Below are 23315 nucleotides of genomic sequence, written 5' to 3'. Positions count from 1 at the left end.
CTAAAATTCATGCACACGAGCCTTCTGTGCAGAACCAGATGAAAACTTCACTTCTCCACTTGTACTTTATTCTGGGCCTGAGTTCACTAGACGCTACAAAGAATAGCAAAATTGGAGGGGGGCAGGATTTTACAAAAGGAATGAATTTGCATAAGACAGAATCTGGAGGCAACATTTGCAGGAGCCCCTGCAAAGCCCAAATCCCAAACGTCACAGAGAAACAGTCAGCATGTGCCGAGAGGCACAAAATATTAATAACACCATGACAAAGCTCGTACATTACAGCTCAGGAACAGGAGTCCTACTGCTCATGTTTATATTTGATTTCTAGAAAGTAAGAGCATGCACCACAGATGTTGGGATTTCTGCAGCTCTGATCTGACTTGGAAAGCCATGATACAAACTGATAAGTGAATTCCCCAAGAGTGACTGTCCCGCAGAGACTGTTTCATCTTTCAAGACCTATTACACTTCATGGGATTACACTGTGTAATGTAACAACGTGATGTGCCTGAATACAAATCACTGTCTTCCTGCCGAACATGTAAAGAAATAAAAAACAGACTTTGCCTTCCTTTTTCTTTGGTACATATTCTGAGAGAAAATTATAAGACAGTGTCTGAAGTCAAAGGACTGACAAACAAAACTTCTCTGCCAGCATCCAAATCACCAAGGATACAAATGTTTCATTTGTCTCTGTTCTAACAAGGTGGGCTGCTTTCATTTATTAATGCCAGCACAGACCTCTTTCCCTGCTATACTCTCGCGTGCTCAACTTCAAAAACTCTCTTCTGATGTTTAATATTGATGTCTCTGCAGACAGCTCTCATTGCACCAATTAGGAAGGGAACAACAAAGCATCTCTCAAATTACAGTAAAAGATGTTTTAATGTATATTAAAGGTTGTCTTGTGTAACAAGCCAGAGTAAATAGAAAATGAGTCCCTGGAATAGCAGAAAAGAGCAGACCAAAAGGAGAGTGCATAGAACTGGAGACAATTACAGGAATTACCAGCATGGTCCCATGCCAGTGTGCCCAGGGGGAGCAGAGTTGCAAGGCTGTGCAGTCAACGTGCTCTCGGCACTACAACCTCCAGGACTGCCAGCTGCACGAAGGAAGAGCTCAGCCATCTCTGAAAACCGAATGTCATCTTGCCTCAGATCTGCTACTCTCCAATACTTAACTTGTGATTTAGAACTTGCTCTTGATTATCATCTTCTTGACAGCAGTGGACAACTCCCTGTTCTTCTGTCAAAAAAACAGAACTTAAAAACAGCCATGTTTCAGCTGAATAAACTTTCTTCCAACTTCTGTAGTTACAGATGAGAGGACAAGCTTCTTTGAGTCCAGATAATCTTCCAAACTCAAAATATTAACAAAATTTCAATCTATCATATTCTTTCTTCAGTCCACAATACACTTGCAAGCAATCACTTACTCCCTGTAGGATTACTCCAAGCAAGTCTACGTGGATATGAAGCCAAACCTCTGATCTCTGCTCTCCTTTCAAGCCTCTCTTTGAAAGGTCATCAGCCTAAACTTCATTATATGGCTTCATCCCAGCCTCTTCATTTCTTTACTGAGCTTCTTGGCTTTTCTCCCCCTACTCACAGTTTTTCCTGTTTCAAACAAGGACAAGAAGATCACATGATTCATGCCCACAAAAAGTCACCCAAGAGGCCTCTTATTGTCATTATTGGTTTGAGCAACCAGCGTGTAGGGTTTAGATGTAACTGGACTGCAGTTCCTGACTATTTCACAGGAAAATACAACGAAGACTACATCTTCAAAAAGCAATGTACAGTCAAACTGACTTTATTTTCTCTGGCCCAGTTTCTAAAGGCCACAACCAGCCTTTAGGAACACCAGTAATTATGCCAGTGATTTATTTTACACAGTGGGAACAGGATTAAAGGCATTCAAACAAAATTACAAAAACAACTGACACAGAGAGAGTCTTTAAATTCTGATTTTTTACACCAACCACTGCTTTAAAAAAACACCACTCTTCACCATCTGATACCACATAGAACATTAAGATTCTGTTACTATTACTGTGCTGAAGTATTTTCTTCTAAGGAAAAGGATCCTGTCTGCAGATATAATTTTTGGAAAAAAAAACCCAAATCAAGAGGAGCAGAACATGCCACTTCCACGATTATCTATGATATTTTTCCAGTCCTATGACCTTCATTAAAAAATTTCCTACCCAGTCAAGTGATTAAATTGATGAAAGGTCATTTAGCACTTTCTAGTCCTTAAAGGCATTCAGTCACACTTTGTGCTGCAGAGAGTGTTTGTCTTCTCTCAGCGTTTGCCACCACAGAGATGGCAACCAGCAGTGTCATGATGGAAGAGCTGTTCATTTCTCTTACATCAGTCACACTTTAGTACTAAAAGCTTCTACTGCCTGACTCTTCTTTTGCTACATGATCACAGCGGAAGACAAATCTTAATCAAATTACTCAGGAAAGACTTCAGGGATTGGGTCAGTCTGACACTGTTATCTTCCACTTGGCACCTTGTCTAAGCTGCCTTAGGGCACTTCCAGTCACAGTACCTGTGTTTTGATACATTTTTTACAAATATTGGGGCAAATCTAAGTTTATTTTGCATTGGTGTTAATTGTCAAAGTTATTCCCAACAATAGTTTTCTACTATAACTACCATGCTCTTTAAAAGAAAACATAATTTCTTATCACAAAAAAATCACAAGTGTTTTCCAAATCACTTGATTTACCCTGCCAAATCAGACAACAAAAGTAAAACTAATCTTTGAATCAGAGTAAGCTGCTGAGCTCACCTGGATACTGGAATAGGGAACACCCAACATCATGAGGACTGGGAAATTAGTGTATTTGTTATTGATTATTACCATTCTACAGTAACACCCAAATATCCCCTCTGAAATCAGATTCCTCATGTTTTCAACTTTACAAAACAGAGATCAACACAGAGTTCCTGTCCTGAATACCTAAGAAGGCAATACCTAACTGGTTTGTGAAAAAAAAAAATCAGGTTTATAAGATCAAGGAAACTGGTAGTTACATTTGCATACTGACTAACCTTTCCTTTTTCCACACAAATTGTTCTATTCCTTGGAAAAAATTAATCAACAGATTACTGGGGGGGGAAAAAAAGTCTAAATCCATGCTTGAGTACAAACAGTTTCCTAACAACAACCGCTACCGACATATGCGCACATGCACTGAACAAAACTGTGATCTCCCAAAAGTTCCTTAAAATTGGCAACACAGCCTCTTCTTATCCGGGACACACTTATAAATTCCAAACCAGACAACTTAGGGTTGGGAGGCAGCACCTGTGTTCTGAGCAGTTTTTAATTTCGTTTTTCTTAGACCAGATACTAAATTTGCGTGATCTATACTCAGCTTGCATGATGTGTTTAATACTTTTACATAAGAACATCCTTCAAAAATGGAGAAACTCTTTTCTCTGAAAGATGGAATCAATCTCAGTTACACAGTAGAAAGTTACAGTTGAATGAATAAAGTACCCTTCCTATCAGTGTCCAAAATAAAATAATAAGGAATTAAAAGCTAGTAAAAATTCCTGAACTGGCAACAGTCTCACAATTTGGAATTTGTTGGAGAGGCTAAATGAACATGACATTCTAAAGATTCCTAAAATAATCACCCATAGTTAACAGTGCTGTGACAAGCACACAAGGCAGGAACAGTGAGTAGGATACAAACAACACCGTGTTCATTCATAACTGGGTTCAATGTGTTGAGAGAAGGTTTGGAGTTGAAATGAAGGCTCATAGTGGATGTATTCTCACATATAGCAAAGCACATAGAACAACTCTGGAATCACCCAGTTTCTTAACTGGTTTGAATACTGGAGAATAGAAGTAATTGCCTTTGCTGCATTTCAAGGCAATTTCCCTTAACATAGACTTCATCTTATAGTGTTTTATAAGATTATCTTAAAAATAAACACAGGATTTTTAAAAGAAAAATAACTACCAGAAAATTTGAAAGGAAGAAAAGAACTCACACAGAGTAGGGCTTTTTTAATGATTTCAGATATTTCCATTCTTTTCTGTTTGTTGGCTGATTTGAGCTGCAACATGAAACAGGTTGGCAGAAGAGAACAGAGAAAACATCACCTCTCTCATTATTGCTGCCACCCTATGGACCTCACCTCACAAGCATGAAGAGTCTCACCCAGATGAAGTTCTGTCACCATAGCCAATGACAAAGATGCCACATCACGCTCACAAATTAAATTTGGCTGGAAGAGTAGCAAAGAAGAACAGAGTGCCAAGCATATTTTTGTTTTGCTAAATGAAAGGATGTTCTATCATTTCAGCTAGAACCCATATGTCACTCATACCAAGGGATATCACGTTTCCTTCTGAAGGAAGGACACAATGAACCAATTAATCAAACCTTAAAACAAGGATGAAAATTATTACAGCCATTTGTTAAAATACAAAAGGGCATTAAGAAAACAAACAGCAATATCTGCTATGGTTAATGCAGTGATGTTTTCAGTATCCCAGGCTTGTAGAAAATTGGCACCTTCTTTTTGGGACTTGAGAGATTCTGAATGCAGGAGTTTCTTAGCACTCTTCTCTGATTCACTAAAAATGAATAGATTTATTCTGTCTCTACCAAACATGATTCAGGGATAAGACTATTGAAATAAATGTGTCTGGTTCTGCACTGGCTCCAAGTCTTTTTCTAGAACTTTGTGAGGGCATTTTGAAACCCTCCTATTTATGTACTTAGATGACAGACAGCAAAAGTTGTGCTGAGCCCACCTAAGTACAACCTGAAGCTATGAACTTATTTGAAGCTGGCAGCCTAAACTCGTCAAATGAAAGAGGCTCCTCCAAAGGGTTGTGAATCCTATGACAGTTGACAGCTCAGAGCAAGTGTCTCGTTATTAGACACAAAAAAAGCAATGTAAGCCATACAAAATGCCAGGAAATGGAGAAGCAGCCTCAATTAATAAGTTTACCTAGTGTGTTTCAATATTTTAAGAGTCTCACAGAAGTCCATGACATCAAGAACTGGAGTACTACAGAGATGGAAGGAGATGAAAGAAAGAAGACATCACAGTGGTAGAACCACAAGCTCCACCTTCTTCCCAGGAAATTTTTAGCAGGAAATGCAGGTGGGGCATCTGCATGGACTTTGAGCAGATTTTCCAGAAAACTCATAATCTGATAACATTGGCCAGGCAAATTTCATAGACAGGAGCACCATCCCTCATTAGACCAGTGGGTAAATCCCAGTGTGTCACATGTGGAATCAAAGATGGTTACACAGATAAGTGAAGCACATCACTGCAGTCATTTCTGATGTACAGCTCTATCACTAGACCTTTTCCTACAGCAAAAAACAAAACCAAAAGTCTGGAGCATTTGCAATAGTTTTTCTGTCCTTTTCACTGTCATTTTAAATTTTTCAATGTCAGACAGAAAAGCTGTTCTAATTTCATTGACAATGAAATATGTTCCTCTTGAAATCTTTCTTTCTGAGTAGTAAAGCAAACCACAAAGCACGGTGCTGTTTGAGCAAGTCCTGGACAGTTCACAGCCCAGAGCATCTAATTTCACTTTATCACAACACTTTTTTTGACAAACAGAGAGAGGGATCCTTCCACAAGCCAAAGCACTTATCCCTAGTGTTAGTGCAAGCAGCTGGGCAGCTCACATGAGTACTGGCCTGGCCCTTGGACAATACTTTCCTCAGAAGGGGGACTTTCTTACAGAGACACCTGTAGAAGTACAAAGAACCTGGAATTTAGCTCATTCCTGTGACCTGCTGAGGCATTTCAGACTCCCAGAAAGGGTCAGGCTGGAAAGGACCACACTGGTCATCTGGTCCTGCTTCTGCACTGTCATCCCAGAGCTCAGTGCAAATAACCAAGAGACTTCAGGATCTTAGCACAGAAAGGTATTCCATAGGTTTCAGCAGAAAATCCAGGTGAGGGCTAAGGATTCCAGTCCAAAAGAAATTCAAATTAAAACCCTCATTCCAAACAGTTAAGCATCTGCATTGCCTGCTTGAATGAACAGTACAGGTGACTAAATGAGATTGCTAAATATATAGTTATACATGAGCAGAACCTTTGCAATAACTAACTCCTAAAAAACTAAAATTATCAAATTGGAAAACCAACATTCAATTTCAATTACAAAGGACAAAGCACTGGTGGCTATTGGTCTCCTTATTTTAAACCATTAATTAACAGAACCCTGAGGTCACACATAATATTGCCTGGGTAGAATTTCTGTTTCCACACCATATACACACAAAATTCAAAGTGAAAGGCTTAAAAGCTTAATGCAGTGAAGACAAAAAATATTAAACTTTTCAAATCCTCATTTCTCTGGCCTTTTGCTCACCCCAGTCTCCTATCACTTTTTTTTTTTCCTTAAAAGACATTATGTGTTAGGAGAGCAAAGCAGCCTGGGGAGGTGATATTTTACCATTGTCTGTGCCATTAATGCAGTTAAAAAATCCTCAGACTGGAAAAATCAGACAGATGCATCTTCCAGGTTCACATGTGCCAACTCCATCTGTTAAATCATTAAAACACAGGCTTGGCAGATTCTGGAGAAAAACACATTTGTTTTCACTATAAAGAGGAAGAGTAAACTTTCTTTCTGTTCTTACAACTTCCCCCTCCCCCATAATTACTTTAATGTGAAAGTCTGCATGAGTGGGTACTATTTAAGATGCTACTGAAAGAGGTTTTGATTGAATTGGGAAGTGTATGTGACAAATTACATGTCATAAGCCAGGTTAAAGCACTATTAAACCAAGGTCTATAGACACATTAAGGTGCTTAATCCTTTACCCTTTTATTGCATATTTCATGTTACATCTATTTAAACACTGATTTTCCTTACAGCAGTGAACCTGTTCAGGTTAATTTTGAAGGCACAGTTTATATAAGGAGCAGCAAATCTGATCAAAGAAAGCTACCAAATCTTGAATGAAGAAATTAATAACAAACTTTTTTTCCCAAATCTGTAATAAAAAAAAAATACTTTCTATTATCAGGATAAAGAAAAGTAACAAGATCCTAACCTAAATTTAACACTAACATCCTACATTTTCCCAATATCAATACTTCTGATATTAAAATAATAGATTTATGCTTTTTCCTACTACAGCATTGTACAACCATTTTCACTATGGCAACATTACCTATAGTGCATACATCTAAAAACTGAGGAGTTTGAGTGCAACTAAGTATAAAATAGGATGAACCTAGACACGAGTATGACAGTGTGAATAATTTAAATCCCAAGACCTCCCCAAGCTGCTATTAAAACAACAGATTGCTGCTGAATGCATTTCTTTCTCTTTGTATTCTACAACAGAATGGAATTTCATTCTCCAGGCTTGTTACTTCAAGTAAAATGCATCCTATTTAAAGCAAATGTTTGGAAATTTCATCCTTTTTGTGTTTGCTTACAGTTTTGCAGCTATTTTTTATCATCATCTAAACAGATATTCTCTGTACTGTTCTTAATGGCAGAGTAGAGAAATTAAAAGCTACTGGAGATCAAGATATCTACCTTTGCAAAATAAATACATTTTCATAAAGGATATTCCAGTGCAGTATCCGGAAGTTTCACCAAGTCATCATCCCTGCCATTCTGGGCATCAGGGCTCATAAAACAGACTTGAAAGTGAGATCCCACTTTGTGTGTTACACAACTGCAACCTTTCCTTCTGTAGGAAATACTCACCAAGTGGCTGGAGGAGCTGCTTCTTTCCCAAGAAGAAGGTGAAACATTTCTTGGACTGGAACTGGCAATTCTCCTGCTTTTGGTCATGGGTGAACTGCACCCTCATGTTTCACCCTCCTCCTCTTCCAAACAACTTCTGAAAAACCTGATGGGATTTATTCCAACCAGCTCTCTGTGCACAGAACTGATGGTGCACTCTGTACTCCACTCCCAACTATGATTCTTTTACTTATGCAGCCCTAGAAGTGTTCTTAGAACCTGGGAAAATTGCAGAACCATTGCTTTGAGTCATCCAACACTTTCCCAAATGTCCTCTTTCACATTACCTACGCACCACTCCCATATGGCTGGGGTCTATCCAGGGAACTGGTGACAGCTTCTCCACTGGAGATCAACCTCAGCTAAGATCAAGTGGAACAAAAAATTTTTCCTCCAATATTGAGCAACATAATATTTACAATCTTTTAATTTTTATAGTACCAACATAATTTCAGAGCTGTTCTCAGGCAAGACCAAGCAAGCAGAGTACAACATGAGTGCACCAAAGAAAAAAAAGAAAACACAGGCATATCACAGAACACAAAACAGAAAGGGTACTTAAAGCATTTCCCAACAAAAACTGTTATTATTCCAAGTATGCACTTTCTCTCTAACAAGTATTTTAATTTATATGCTCAGGGAATGCAGAGGAAAATGTATCCAAAAGAGACAATAACTTCATCATGTGACGGCTACAAATAGAGAAATTTGAACTTATATCAAACACTCTCTTAAATTAGAATACAATTAGATGCTGATACCCCATCACTGCCTGCAATCACCCTCAAGGGAAGCAAAATTGCATGAGACTAACACTCAATTGATTTAAAATTTACAGGATGCTCAAAAAAGTTTCACATGCATTTTACCTCAGAAACAATGTGCTACTTATTCTTCCTAGCATTGATTTTTTTACATAGCATTCTGGGAGCAAAATGTAATTTTCAACAATAACATATTTTCTGACATTCTCTAAGGAAAAATTACTGGTTTCTTCCTTCTAAAAGGATTTCGATGGAATAACATCTGTGTTGAGATTATTGTGAATATGTTAAACTGACAGCAAGTCTCTAAGGGGCACTGCTCATTAATGTTCTGTGCATAAAATTAAAACTTCAAATATATTTTTCAATCCTTTTTGAATTATTTAAGCAATTCTCATGCAAAGAAACTATTGTGCAGCAATAATATATTTGCAGAGTAGGCTATGAAAGCTATTAAAATGTCCCAGACCCCCTGCCTTTCAGGCAAAAGGAAAAAAGGAGACGTTCCCTGATTTGAAACATGCGCTGTAGTGAAACAAAAAAACACTTTCAAAGATCACGAAGAGTTTGATTTCTGTTTATACAATGCAACAAAATTTAAAATTGTGTCTTTCTCCTTCATCTTTAATTCATATGGTGCCTAGGTAGTTCTCATACCAGCAGGAGAGTTCTGTTAATTGTTGCACATTGGCATTTACAAGAAATTTTTCTAGTGGCTACAAGTGGTGGCCGTATTCTTTGAAAGTGCATCAGGGCAGCATTCTGTGAGCTCTCTGCAGCCACAACTGGGGAGCTGTGCTCTGAGACAATGCTGGGACTCAGGGATTTTATTGCTAACACCTTCTCCAGTTTGAAAGTGACAAAGGTCTCCATGTCCACAGAACAAATAATTTTGTTTGGAGGGCAAACTGTTGTACTTCTTCCACCAAGTACAACAGAAATAGAAGCGCATCCATCAGGTTTACTGTAAAGCAGTCCCGCATGTAAATCTTTAGTTTGAATAAAAAGGAATGAATCTGCTCAAAACCAAATAAAATTCCAGGAATTATTGAATTTTTCAAGCACAGAAATCTGCATAAAGCTGTAGCTGTAAGTGCCATTTTATGGACAAAAAAGGAACATATTATCATTGGGAAAACAAACATGCCCTCACTGTTTCAAAAGCCACTGGATAATTACAGCCACAATAAGATGAGAGTTCTAAATTTTGCCATAACATATAATGATTCTAACCAGGCTGTTGGATTACATTCATAAATGGAAATTCAGGAACTCCAATTAACATGTTCTTGATGTGATAGACTTTAGCAGGGTTTTTTTTTTAAATGAAACCAGTCTGTGTCAATGGGACTTCATTACTTAAATCACACTAATCATAACAAGGCAGTCTCAGACTGTCTACATCTGAAATATTATGTAAAAACATTACAAAGACACTGAAGTTATGCTCAAATACTCCTCTTTTAGACTTCCACACCTCACACGGCAAACTGTGGAGCAGCAAACACAAAACTGCCAGTACTGACTAATATTTTTTGGCAAATATTTTCAATGCAAAAGCCTAAGCACAGATACACAAATGGATATATAAACACCTCAGCAGAGAGCTTCACTTTCAGAGGTTCTGACATTGCTGGTGTGGAGGGGAAGACACGAAATTAGTGCAGCTGAAAGAAAATAATGAGGCTGCTCTTCAATATTTTAGGTGTGAAGATGGCACTTTTAGGTGTGAGGGGCAGGCCTCGAGAAACAGAGAGCACAGACTGGTGTATCCCACTGCAAGTTTCCTTAGGGACATCTTCATTCCCCCTCCCTCACTGCTGTTGCCATCAGTGGAGGGCATTTGTTCCACTTTTCCAGCCAGACAGCCCAGTCAGAGCACGGCCAGTTGCCTCAACAGGGCAGCCAGACATCAGCAAAGGCCACAGCAGCACAGGAATGTTTGGGATTTACTGGTCACACACTGGTCTGGCAACAGAGCCCTGGGGTAATTGCCCAAACTGAGAGCATGTGCTGCTCACAGCACACGTGTGACACTGCCCTGAATTTCCACTCAAAAAGCAGCATTCACAAACATCTCTCCAGCAGGACCCTGTGCTAGAGAAGCTGCACAGCTCCCTGTGATGGAGCTGCTCCCACAAAGAAACAATTCCTCTGTGTAACCATCATCTCCACAAGAAAACCAGTTTCTGTTATACCAGACGGCTGCTGGTTTGCTTCACAGGTGTTCAGGAAACAATACAAAGGTTGATTTAACAACAATTCTTTAGAACTTGAATCTGAGCATCACGTAGATGGAAATCTCAGCACATTCCATGGGAGTGGAGATATTCATAATCAACACGCACAAATCCTTACATAAAACTCAAAAGAAAAGGTTTTTTTTTCCTTAGTAATTTCAGACTATGACACAGGAAGCTTTTGTGTACTCATCTAGATACTTTTCTTGCTAAACAAGCGTTATACAAAGCCTTAACATTCTTGTATCAAGATAGACGTGTGAGATTTCCAGAAAATGAAAACTTAACTCAGATTTTCAAGAATGCAAACATTAACAAAGCCAAAATTGCATTATAGAGAGTCTTCTGCAGCAGTAGAGGTTTAAAGATATCCACCTACCCTGAGTTGCTCATTTCAGCTCACATCACCTTTTCCTGTCTCCATTCTGTCTGCTGCCTCCATGCAGTACCCCAACTGCTTGTGGAACTCTTCTGTGAAAGCAATTAAAACAGTGCTGACTTTCTGCAAAGCCATTTAGTTCCCTGAATTATTTCACAGAGCAATACCACTTGTGTTTGTGCCAACACAACATCCTAAAACAATGGACCTAGCACCCAGCACTGCCCTCGTGCATTGCCCCATCATGTGCTGGTGGAAGCATTTGTACACCTACACAGAAAACTGAATTTGGGTTAAAGCACCTCATTTTCCCCTTGGTTAGTTCTAATGTCTATCGTCAGCACTCAGACTGCATCAGAACACAGCAGCTCACTTCTTTTGACTGAGAAAAGGGAATATTGGGGCTGCAAAAAACCCAAACTGCTTCCCCAGAGGTGGAGCAATGCCTGTCATAGACAAAAGGTTTCTCAAACTCCAGGTACTAATGTGCAACTCTCAAGTTATGGACAAGTTGTAAATTCTTGAACACTTGTGAGTTCTTGTTCAGCACTACTGAACTGCTGAATAGTTGGATATTCCTAATCAGAAGATGACAGGAAGAACTGGAATTTCAGCATTTATGGCCACATCCAGAGAGAATTTACCCACCTTAAAGGCACCGAGCACTGAGACTTGATTCTCTTTAAAGGTGATACCTTGAATGATGTAGGGTCTACTTCAGCATTTGTCACATAATGACAAATGTATGCAGCCACAAGATCCAGACTTTCCACAGAAGACTCTGGAATCTCAACAGACTTGTGTTCCTGTCATTCTGTATCATTATTAGCTCATTAAAATCCTATTTCACTTTTTTTCTCATAGTGCAATTCTAATATTGCCCTGTGCTCATAAGAGCCTAATAAGACCTATGACTAACTACTCATTTACTACATTCCCTCATCTGAGAAATAAGTGCAAAAGACTTGAACATGATAAAGTTCTATTTCCACAGTGTTGGTGTAAGAAGTTTCACCTCTCTTGACAAATCCCGGTGCAGTTTAAGCCCTGACACAGTAAACTAAAGATTTGATTGTTTCATTAACAAATGATCTTTTTCACAGAAAGCATCAAAGCAATAAGAAGACTCCTGAGATAAATGTGACAAAAGCAGCAGGAGTTAATTAAGGAGGACAATGAGTAAACATTCATGGGTGTGATAGGAGACCCAGCTGATTTAATTGCAAGCCTAATTGTCAATTAGAGAATCAAGAAATGGCATGTAAGTGAAATATTCCATTTGTTGATACTTTAATGATTTGCAGAGACCCAGAAGAGCAGCATTAATTGCTATTTTAAAACTACAGAAGGCTTTTTTTATTCTCTCCTTACTCAAACAGAGGTTCTTAGTACTTCTAAAATCACTAATAAATGTATATAGTCTTCTCAGGTATTCAAGTATTTAAGGGCTTTAGGTCTTCTGGGTTTTTTTTTTTTAAACTCTAATAATTAAAACATTCAAATACACTGTATACCACTCAGCTGAAGTCAAAACCTTCCTTCATTTATTTTCTAATAAGGATAATAAGTGTCCAGTGGTGTGAGAGTCCCATTAACTATTTCCAGGGTGTTTACACAAGACAATTTCCAGACAACACGAGAGAGGTCGGGGGACCATTAAAACCCATAAGGGCAAAAAGCCAGCTGGCTCTGCTCATTGTCGAAATACTTTATCCAACAACTGCAAAAAAAAATAAAATTGCCAAAAAATTCATGTAGAGCCAAAAATATTAATATAGTGGAACCCAATGAACTCTTTACAGGCTGTAAATATATTCTGGGTTCTCACATAGAAGCCATAAATTATGTTGAAGTCTTTCTCAGAACTTCTGTCATAGGCATGTAGCTTGTAAAGGACATTTATCAGGAAAAGACATCAGACAGACACTGTATCGCAGGACTGGTGTTCTTTCCCAATGAAATTATCTAAAAATTATTTTGATGTGTAGCAAGAGGAACCAGGACTAGGACAGCAGGCTAAAAGGAAGCTTTCCACTGCCTTAACCCAAACACGTTTTCCTTCATTTGAAGACACAAAAAAAAATAAAAAAAATAAAAAAAATAAAAATTAAAAAAATTACCTGGCCTCCTGAGAAGCCTCAAGGAAGCAGGGAGTGGGAATTTTTTTGCTCTTTTTTCCCTGAGATATGGCAGCAATGCCACCGGAGAGCTTCCAAAGGACAAGAGAGAATCTTGCCCCTCAGAGCGTGTGGGCACTTGCCAACATTTCATTACACGAGTTATTGCACACTCGTTTATTTTACTTATATTTTTATATTTAATTTTATTTATTTATATTTGTATTTATTTGTAATTTTTATTTGTATTTATTTATATTTATTTATACTTATTTAAATTTATTTATATTCATTTCTATTACCTGGGGCCCGCCCCTCCCGCCATCTTGCGCATCCCCTGCCTGAGGGGCCTCACGAAAGCAGAGAGCGGGAATTTTATTTTTCACTCTTTTTTCCTCGACACACGGCTGCGGTGCTGCCGGGGAGCTACCGAAGGACGAGAGGCGGCCATCCTTCCCGGCCATCATCCTCAGGGAGCGGGCGGGCACTTGCCAACACTTTATTAAACACGCTCTGGCCCATGGCTCCATGCTGTGTGCCCGCCCGCCGTGTGACTCCGCGGCGCTCCCGCCGCTGTTGCCCCGCAACGCCCGAGCGGCCGCGGCGCTCGGCCCAGGCCGGTCCCCGCTGGGGCTGAGGCCATTCCCCGGGGCCGCTGGGGCCGAGGCCGCTCCCCGCTCGGGCTGAGGCCATTCCCCGGGGCCGCTGGGGCCGAGGCAAATCCCCGCTCGGGCTGAGGCGATTCCCCGGGGCCGCTGGGGCTGAGGCGATTCCCCGGGGCCGCTGGGGCCCAGGCCGGTCCCCGCTCGGGGCTGAGGGGATTCCCCGCTCGGGGCTGAGGCGATTCCCCGCTCGGGCCTGAGGCGATTCCCCGCTCGGGGCCGAGGCAAATCCGCGCTCGGGGCTGAGGCGATTCCCCGCTCGGGCCTGAGGCAGATCCCGCTCGGGCCTGAGGCAGATCCCGCTCGGGGCTGAGGCAAATCCGCGGTCGGGACTGAGGCGGATCCCCGCTCGGGCTGAGGCGATTCCCCGCTCGGGACTGAAGCGAATCCCCGGTGCCGGCGGGGCTGAGGCGATTTCCCGATCGGGACTGAGGCAGATCCCGCTCGGGGCTGAAGCGAATCCCCGGTGCCGGCGGGGCAGAGGCAAATCCCCGCTCGGGGCTGAGGTGAATCCCCGGCCCGATGGAACCCAACAACTACATAGCGCGGGACAACTACTGGTAACAGCCCCGCCCGGCCCCGGCGAACAGCGCTGCTGCTCTGCTGCTGCTCCCGTCCTCCTTCCCCTCCAGTCCTCTTTCCCCTCCAGTCCTCTGTCCCCTCATGTCTTCCGTCCCCTCTCGTTCTCTTTCCCCTCAGGTCCTCCTTCCCCTCCAGTCCTCTTTCCCCTCCAGTCCTCTTTCCCCTCACGTCCATCTTCCCCTCACGTCCTCTTTCCACTCCCGCCCTCTTTCCCCTCCCGCCCCTTAACCCCACGCTAAAAGAAGTTCTCGTGTGTGTTTAAAAGCTGGGTAAAGCGTGCCTTGGTAAAAAATCAGGGCTTTTAGAGCTGCCTCCTTCCCCGCCGGGTGCGGGGTCGGGGCGTCTCGTCAGTCAAAGCAGTCAATGAAAGTATATGTACTTATTTTTCAACCTCCTCGGCTTCTTAACAAAACCTAATTTAAAAGCAGTGCGTTCGCATGCGGTGTTTCAAACCAATGGAAAGTATTTTCCCATTAGCTCTGAGTCAGACAATGGTAATTTGCACATAAACTTGCCGTTTTGAGATGGAAGTTTAAAGATTCCTGCTGAAGTGCTGCGCTTTGTGACATCAATAGTTGGGTTGGCTTGTTGGGTTGGGTTTTTTTTTTTTTTTAATGAAAGTTTTCAGAGTAATATTAAACTGTTGTCTGTTGGTTTCAGGAAAGATCAAATTGAAAAAGAAGCAGATGCTGCAAAAAGATGGTCTGAAAAATGGGGATTTTTGAAAACACCTCTTGAGGAGGTAAAATTGAACGGCTTATAATATAAGCACCACATGAAATACTTGTACACAAATTTATCTGGACACAAAGTCATGAAAGCACAGAAGACTAGAAGTGTACTGAGTATGCTTTACTGGCATCCAAGGTAGCAACTGCACTACTTTTGAAATGGTTCAGATATTTAGTTTTCTTCTGAATAAAATACATCAGGTAGTAATTTATATGCCGTGCATATTCTGATATATTTCTCTTGGGAAGCGTGACTCCTAATAGTGCTAACAAGTACTAGATGCACACTGACAGGAAAATATTTCCCCTTTGTCTCTCCATATGGTATTTTAAAAATCTAGGGGAAAAGGTTCCAGCTAATTAAATTGTCAGTGGGGGAATCTACAACAAATGAAAATATTTGGAGTGATGTCTCTTCTCAGTGATGTTTAGATATTAGAATACAGTAGCACATGATCTTACATTTGGAATCAGAGTATTTTATTGCTGAAGAACAGGACTGATGCAGCCCCTGCATAGTTATAAATGTAGTTTGCATGTCTTCTGAAACAGAAAACCCAGTAATTTCCACAGCACTGAAATAAATAATCCTGCTTGAGATGGAAAGAACAGGAAGTTCATATACAACAAGGGGAATTGTGTAGATATCATATATTATAGTATATTTCAAAAGATAAATAGTCCAGCTTTTAAATATGTTTTGGTTTTAGTTGATTGGGGAGGAAAAGAAAAAAGATGCAAAGCCCAAGCTACAGCTTCCAGATCATCTGCAGATTCGACCTGTGACACCTGTGGAAAAATACATTAAGGTTAGAAAATTAGATTTTAAAATTGCAATACAGCAACATCTGTCTTAAGAAACCACACAAGCTCTGAAAACCAGTTGTCTTATAGAGGGGGGTCTTTAACTAAAGGTCAAAGTAAACTGCATCTGCAAGCCAAAATATGTTTTAAAAGCTTTCGTTTAAGACAAGGAATTGCCCTTTGGATATGGTTGTAATTTTTCTAGCTTTATTTAAGAGTCTGGATTTTGGCAGAGTCAATACCACTGTCCTCTTCAGTACCACAAGCTAATAATAAGCCAGTTCTAATAAACCAAGTCATAATCATTTTGCTTTATATGATTTATATGTACATTCAGAGTCTTAAAGCTGTCAAACAGCTGGAGAGTAGAATGTGACTGATGGTTTAATTTATAAATATGGTGTGTCAGGATCACCAAGAGCAGAGTGACTCCACAGGCAACTGAAACAGTGACATTGGGAGAGGAACATACAAAAAGGGAAGCAGAATATGCTAATGAAAAGGAAGGTTAGTCCACTTAGAGAAGATTAGGGAAGTAAAGGAGATTGGAAATTCTTACTTGCTGAACTAGCTTTCTTTCAAAGGATTCCAAGGTTGGGGAGATAAGGTAAGGAGGTAGTGAAAGCTTTTACTGAGATTAAATTAAAATAAAAATTAAGAGCTAGTGCTGAGTGTGGTAAAGAAATGAAATGGCATAATTTTTGCCATTGCTGCTACTTGTTCTTCACTTTAGTCCCAGACCTCCAATCTCAGTCCAGCTGCAGTCTCAGCCCCGTGAGGGTCTTGGTGCATTAACAAATCCTGCAGCTATCAGCTCTCCACAAGCCTGGTGCTCGTTGGAACAGAGTTTCCATTTCACCTCAGAACTGGGAGGAAGAGATGGCTTAGCTGTGATTTAGGTCACCCTTTACATATTCAGAGTGAAGTTTCATACATCCTTTCCAGAACTGTCTTTCTGCACATTTACCTTGTGGTAACAGTCAAATCTGTTCTCTCTAGGTTAGACTAATAAAAGCTGCTGCAGTCCCCTCCCCCAGACCAAAAGTGGGACATGATTTCCTTCATTATCCTGCTCAGTGGGTGGCACTTTGGGCCATAAAAATTATCTTTTCTGAGGAGCTGCTCCACCTAAATATCATAAACATTTTCTAATCTTGGCCAAAGAACAAAGTGAAGCAACTCTGGCAAGAGAACTGAAACATTGTTCTCTTGCTGTGTATTTCTCTGCTAAGTCCCCAGATGCTGAAATGATAGAACGTGCCCAATTGAGATGATTCAGCCAAAGTAAGCACAGCAGTCACTGAACAGAGTCTGTTGGCTTTTGTTTTGTTTCCTTTTTAGCTAGATTAGTTGCAGATTAACTTGCTGCTCACCCGTCTTTTAAAGTAGAAGAAAGGTAGAATGAATAAGGAGTTCTTGATGTAAAAGCCAGCTTGGTCAGTAATATCTTTGGCATTTGGATTTAGAATTATAATTCCATGGCTGCATTGCTACCAAGTGTATTACAGCAAGGAGAAAACACTATTTCTCCTGTTTACAGAAATTAATTAGTTTTAAAGATGACAATGATGATCTTCAGCTTGAGCTTTTTCCATATATAATAATAATAAAATTAATTCTAATAATGTTAAGCAATTAAAGCCTTTAGTATTGAGCCAAACTTTGGGAAAAAAAAAGATTCCAACATACATTACTAAACAATGACTTGATTGTTGGTTTTAGAAGACTACAGCACAAAAGACAACATTGTAAGACAGAAACTTCAACCAAAAACCTTTTCATCTTTCAGTTTTACGTGTTACTTTGACTTTAGGTGCTTCCATCTCCTCCAGTACCTAAAACTACCCAGGGATTTATTGGCTGGAGATCCAGTATTCCAGCACTGGCACTTGAGCAGGATTATCAAATCCGAAGCTGCAAAGGAGCTGTCTGTAAAATGAAGTGACCATGTGAGCCTCTGAGTGACATTATGAAATAAAGAGGCACAAAGATCCATCTGCATTCCTAAGGAAATATCCTGTAGTGGACTGTTGATCATTTCTGCTATTTATGTGAAAATCCACAATCATTTTGGTAAAGTGTGAACATTTTCATTTTACTGAATTGAATCTATGGCACGCAAGCTGTTAACTCTGCTTTAGAGCTTCTGCTTGTAACTTTGGGAAAAAAATAAACTCAAGTAAAAATCACAGAGCACGTACTATTTTTATTAGCACTAATAAGCCTATAATTTAAAAATATTCATTGGAAGTTGGAATGACAGTGCAAATTTTTATAATTGTTACTCCATGAGAACCTCTACTCATAAAATACTCATAAAATACACTGGGCTTTGTGTTGGGTGTGCTTTGCAGGTATTTAATGCAATTACATACATAAGTAAGTGAGTAGTTCCCAGTAAAGAAATAAAGTACACAAAGGCAATGAAGTGACACAAATTCACATTGAAAAATCAGTATCAAAACAGGGTTTTTCTGTTAATTTTCAGTATGCAAATGGGTTACAAAGGATTTCCATCACTTCAGTTTTGTGTGTGCACCAAAATTTGCACCAGCCAGGGAGAGATGCTCAGAGCCAGCAGGTGATTGCACTGGAGCTACTGGGGTAACTCCCTCAGTGCCCTGGAATCAGTCTTGCACTTCATTGTGCACCTGAAGATTTGCCAGGATTTTGGGAAGCTCAGGAGACTCACTGAGCTGCAGCAACTGTTTGCAGGATGTAATTCTAACTGGCCAAGGTGTTCAAACCAGAAGGTTGTTTAAACAAAAAAGAGACTCCAAGAAATCAACTCAGGCAGCTCCTTTTAACACCTTATCACTTAAAGGGGAAAGGTTTTCCTCTTTAACCCTGCTGCAAGATCTCCTTTGTGTTCTGCAGCCATCAATATCTACTGCTTGAGTCAGCACTACATCCTTGGCTTTCACAGCAGTAAGGCAGCAGCCAGTGTTTGTTCTTCCCTTCTTCCCAAGAAATGACTCACCATGATCAACATCCCACCTTTTTTTTTTTTTGATATCCATTTCCAAATGCCCACAAAATAATAATATTTTACTTTTTTCCGTATTCTTTACAAATAATGGAGAAGTGAGTCATATCCTTTGGAAAGATTACCCCAGAAGGAGAACACATAGCAGAAGTAACTTCAGACACTTTGCTTAAAAACCAGAACAAAGAATGACTTTGGAATCAGACTCTGGAAATTGAAGTTAAATTGTAGTTTAGCTACTAACCATAACCTGTGTACACTGTTCTTTGGACAACCAAGATAATTGTTATACAATATTGAAATTCAGTGTGCTTTCTTGTCATTGCCAAGTTTGTATCTCTTGCTTATTTTAATCATGTGGTATGTGGTTCTTCAGTTTATTTTAAGTTCATAAGATCTTATTCTTGTCTGATTTATGTAAACAGGTATAATAATGATTAATACGCCATTTAGTAGCAATCAAATTACATTAATTCAGGCCAAATAAAAGGGGAACTTCACTTGCTTTTAGAGAGTTATATCAAAGAATCAAAGTTGGCACCAAATACCCAGTGGATGTTTGTATGAAGTGAAATCCAAATCCAGATGAGCCATGGTTTGATTTTGAAAACCAAAATAAATTCTTTGTCCAGCATCTACAGTTGGACATTCCTGACTCTTATTCCAGTGTCTGAATATTAACTCTGTCCTGACAGTAAGGCTTTTGTGTTGTTCATTCTGTCATTTAAGGTGCCTTTACTTCAGGAGATCCCTTGACAGAGACTAATTTGGGATGTGCAAGGAATATAATCTAAAAATTAAAGTAATTTTTTTGTCATAAAACTATCAGTTGTTATTTGTTCCATGAATTCAGGGTTTTGGTGTTATGTGAAACTATAAACCTGACTATTTTTTCTCCAACACTTCTAACATTTTACATGAAAAAACCTGTGTAGAAGTTGTGGATTTGCAGCTGACAAAGGACTGCCAAGTCATCTGCCCCAGCTGTGAATCTTAAAGGTCATTACAGAATTATTGTATCACCTTGTTATGTTTGAAACCTGGCCTTTAATTTGTGGAAATTAACCTATTTATTGGAGCCAGGTTGGGTACATAAATGCCACTGCACACTGTAAAATATCACACGTCTCCAAGGTCAGGACAGTGTTAGTAAACTCTGCACACACCAGAAAATGCTCCAAAACAAAATTAAATCACTTCAAAAGTGCAACAAAAGTCTAAACAATTTCAGTTCTGTATAAAAGTGTTAGACCCGTGTTTCTGTCCAAGTCAGAGCAGAACCAAAGTATGAGAAGGAGATGTAAGTGAATTTAGATGTCTGTGATGCTCCAACCAAAATTTCATTTGGTCTCTTGTGACACGTCTGGTGAGCACAGGGAGCTGCAGAGCAACTCCTTGGTTGACAGAAATTTTTCAGAAAGCTGAAGCCATCTGGCCTTTAGTGTTGTTTTTAGGTAAACTCTGCTAACAGACTCATTTTAGAGAAGAGCTGTGGATGGTCTTTCAGAGCTGCACACACAGAAATGTTACTGCATCTGATTCCCAGTAATTCCACCAGAGCCGGAGGTGGAAACAGGTCAGCCCCACATCTGCCACCAAGGATGTGTCCCTGCAGTTACTTTCCTGGGTGTGTGGTGAAAAAACAGCAAAGGCTTAAATGGCAGCTGTATTTGAGTTGAAGAACAATGAAATCAAAATTCTCTTTTTCACAAGCACTCACTTAACAAACAACAAAATTGAGGGACTAAAACCTGTTGTTTTGCTTCACAATGTGTTGTTTTCTGTGCTGTTAGAACTGGCACAGAACTAGCACTTGCTATTTATAATTTCATTAATATAAGTTACTTTACCAGGAGCTCAGAGTCAAAAGATTGCTATTTATTTAAAATGCATTTTACAGAGAATAAAGATTTTTGATTAGATCATAGTTACCGATGATTCTGAGTAAGCAGCACTACTGAGGTTGCAATCACCATACAAGAGTCACATTTGGAAAGAACCAAAAAGCAGCAACAGGCTCTGCATAGACAAGTGATCCAGTCCCTGAAAGGGTGCTTGGAGAACAAACCTCAGTGCTCTGTGTGAGACTTCTCTGCAGTGATGTGCTCTGCCATCCATCCCAATGACCCTCACTGCAGCCCTAAGCCTGAGCCACAAAGGTAACTTCAGTTTTGAGATTGCTTCCTTACGAAACAGAGGATGTCATTTTTATTATTATCATTTTCAGAGCCATGAGGTTCCCCATTCCCACTCCTCATTTCCTCCTTTAGGGAAGGGTTCTGTTTGGTTCCTTCCCCACTGTACAAAGTAGCAAAGTGACAAACATTGATCTAACAGAGTCACTGGCACCCAGAGCAGAAAGCTCTGCTCCCCAGGGCAGCCCAGCCCAGGCTCTCCTCCTTTTAGGTTCCTCAGTGTGTTGTGTTTTGTTCCTCTTGTAGCCAGACAAGGCCCTCTCACAGACTATTACCTTCTTCCTGACTCCTGTGGTTTTCACATCCCATCAAATTGTCATTTAGCTGAAAGCATGTCAGACCATTTCACAGGACCATACTGGAATAAATTTAACTGTACTGGAAATTGATATTGTTGTGCTGTGAAACTGATGGGGTTGGAAGTGAAGGAAACATCGTTCCTCAGCCATACACAGAAAAGACTAATGGCACTGAGAAATAATTTTAAACCATAACAATTTTGTTAACCTCGTGTGTCCTGTTTTAGGTGAACTGCACTCTGCAGTTACATATGAGACCTAGCTGAAATTTGGAAGTGATGGGTCAATACAATGTGCTTTTATTAATGGAAATTATCTCTTTACACCTTGTGGTCCCAGTTTGTGTATGTGGCCCCTGTGACTGAATTTACCCTCACATTTTTTCCCCCTCACTGCTTTATCTGCTTCACTAAATAAGTGAAATAAACTAAAAATTCACGAAACGTTGAAATAAACTTGTGGACTTCTAAGCACAAAACCAGATACAACCATGAAGAAATAAACAGAACAAAGAATCTTCACTCCCCACCAGCACCACGCTCCCAGTTTGGTGGCTCCACTGACAGCAGCTTCCCTGGGTGCACGATCAGACTTACAGGTACCAGACTGAGATTAAATGTGGACACAACTCTCACTAATCAAAGTTTTTAACAGCTCTAATAACAGCATAATTAAGAGTTCCAATATAGGGCTGTAGAAGTGGCCATTTTCTCTGCTTCCTTGATAAAGGGCTCTTTATTCAGTCCACTTTCCTGACTGCCTTCCCGAAATACCATGAATGTGGAGAGCAGCCCTGGCCCCCAGCCCCTGCACACACATTTCTGTCTCCGGCTTTCCCGGCGATGCCTCCAGGCTGCCGAGTGACACCCGGCTAATCCGCGATGCTCCAGCCTGACCCGAACCTGACAATGCCTTCTCACTTCCCGCAGCCCCTCCTTCTCCTCCCGAAGTGAGAGACGGGCAATGCTTTTATTCCTCACCGGGGAGCAAGACGAGCTCAGCTCTGCTCGTGAATCTCCTCTGTTCGCTGACACGCGTCAGACACAACATTCTCATCCTTAAAAGCTGGAGCAAAACAAAAACAAAGCAAGAAGCCCAAAAAACCCCAGCGAGCTCCAGTCCCTGTCTGGAAAAAATAAGCAGCCATTATGCTCCTATTTGCAGAACCCAGCGATGTCCTTTGTTTCAGTGAAAGCTGTGTGATTTCTCTGCTCCCATCAGGTGCATCACGGTTTCCATCTTGGCACTACAGTGGTTAATGAACAAACCCAGATATTTACAGTCTCTCAGCAGGAACCCAGATCCAACTGCCCGGCACATGGGGAAGCGTGGAGGGACAAGGGTTATGGCTCCACTTGGACATGGAGATCTCCTCCTCCACCTCATTTCCTCCCCGGCTGCAGTCACAGGCGAAGTTGGGTTCTCTGTGGCAACAAAAGAGCCTTTGCTGCTGAAGCCCAAGGCCTGAGAAGTGAGGCTGGCTGTGCTGCTTCTGCACAGGACAGGGCACAGGGGCAGTGGTGCCGCTGGGCCAGAGAGCTCTGCTCCAGGAGATGGGCCCTGAATATTCAAAGCAGGAAAATTCACTTTAACCTACAATTTTTGGGAGTCTTGAGCCAGGTGCCAGGTGAAGGGAACACACTGCAGTGCAAACTGGACAATAACCTGGTTCCCAAGGAGCATTGCTGATGCTTTTGTTCTTCTAGAAGCTGCGTCCACAACAGCTCCAGTTACTTCTGTGCAAATGAGAAAAGCTCTTGCCATAGATTTGACCAAACC

General features: G+C 40.6%; 1 protein-coding gene across 1 annotated transcript; it reads left to right on the top strand.

Annotated features, from left to right (window-relative positions):
- The first annotated feature begins 14442 nt into the window (after positions 1-14442).
- Positions 14443-18220, top strand: CIMIP1 (ciliary microtubule inner protein 1). Its single transcript, XM_066330448.1, has 4 exons — positions 14443-14499; positions 15182-15263; positions 15963-16061; positions 17870-18220. Exons 1-4 carry the CDS (start codon positions 14462-14464, stop codon positions 17999-18001), a joined length of 351 nt encoding a protein of 116 aa, XP_066186545.1. The 5' UTR covers positions 14443-14461; the 3' UTR covers positions 18002-18220.
- Positions 18221-23315: the final 5095 nt, after the last annotated feature.

This window comes from Sylvia atricapilla, chromosome 16 (assembly GCF_009819655.1).
Source record: "Sylvia atricapilla isolate bSylAtr1 chromosome 16, bSylAtr1.pri, whole genome shotgun sequence".
In the NCBI taxonomy this organism is placed as follows: Eukaryota; Metazoa; Chordata; class Aves; order Passeriformes; family Sylviidae; genus Sylvia; species Sylvia atricapilla.
Note: the sequence above shows the minus strand (reverse complement) of the source record. Positions and strands in the feature narration are given on the sequence as shown.

Bases quoted from the DNA above. Each gene is read 5' to 3' on its own strand.
- CIMIP1 (XM_066330448.1), top strand. From the start codon at position 14,462: ATGGAACCCAACAACTACATAGCGCGGGACAACTACTG. The intron at 14,500-15,181 runs GTAACAGCCCCG...TGTTGGTTTCAG, and splicing joins ATAGCGCGGGACAACTACTG to GAAAGATCAAATTGAAAAAG. The intron at 15,264-15,962 runs GTAAAATTGAAC...TTTTGGTTTTAG, and splicing joins TGAAAACACCTCTTGAGGAG to TTGATTGGGGAGGAAAAGAA.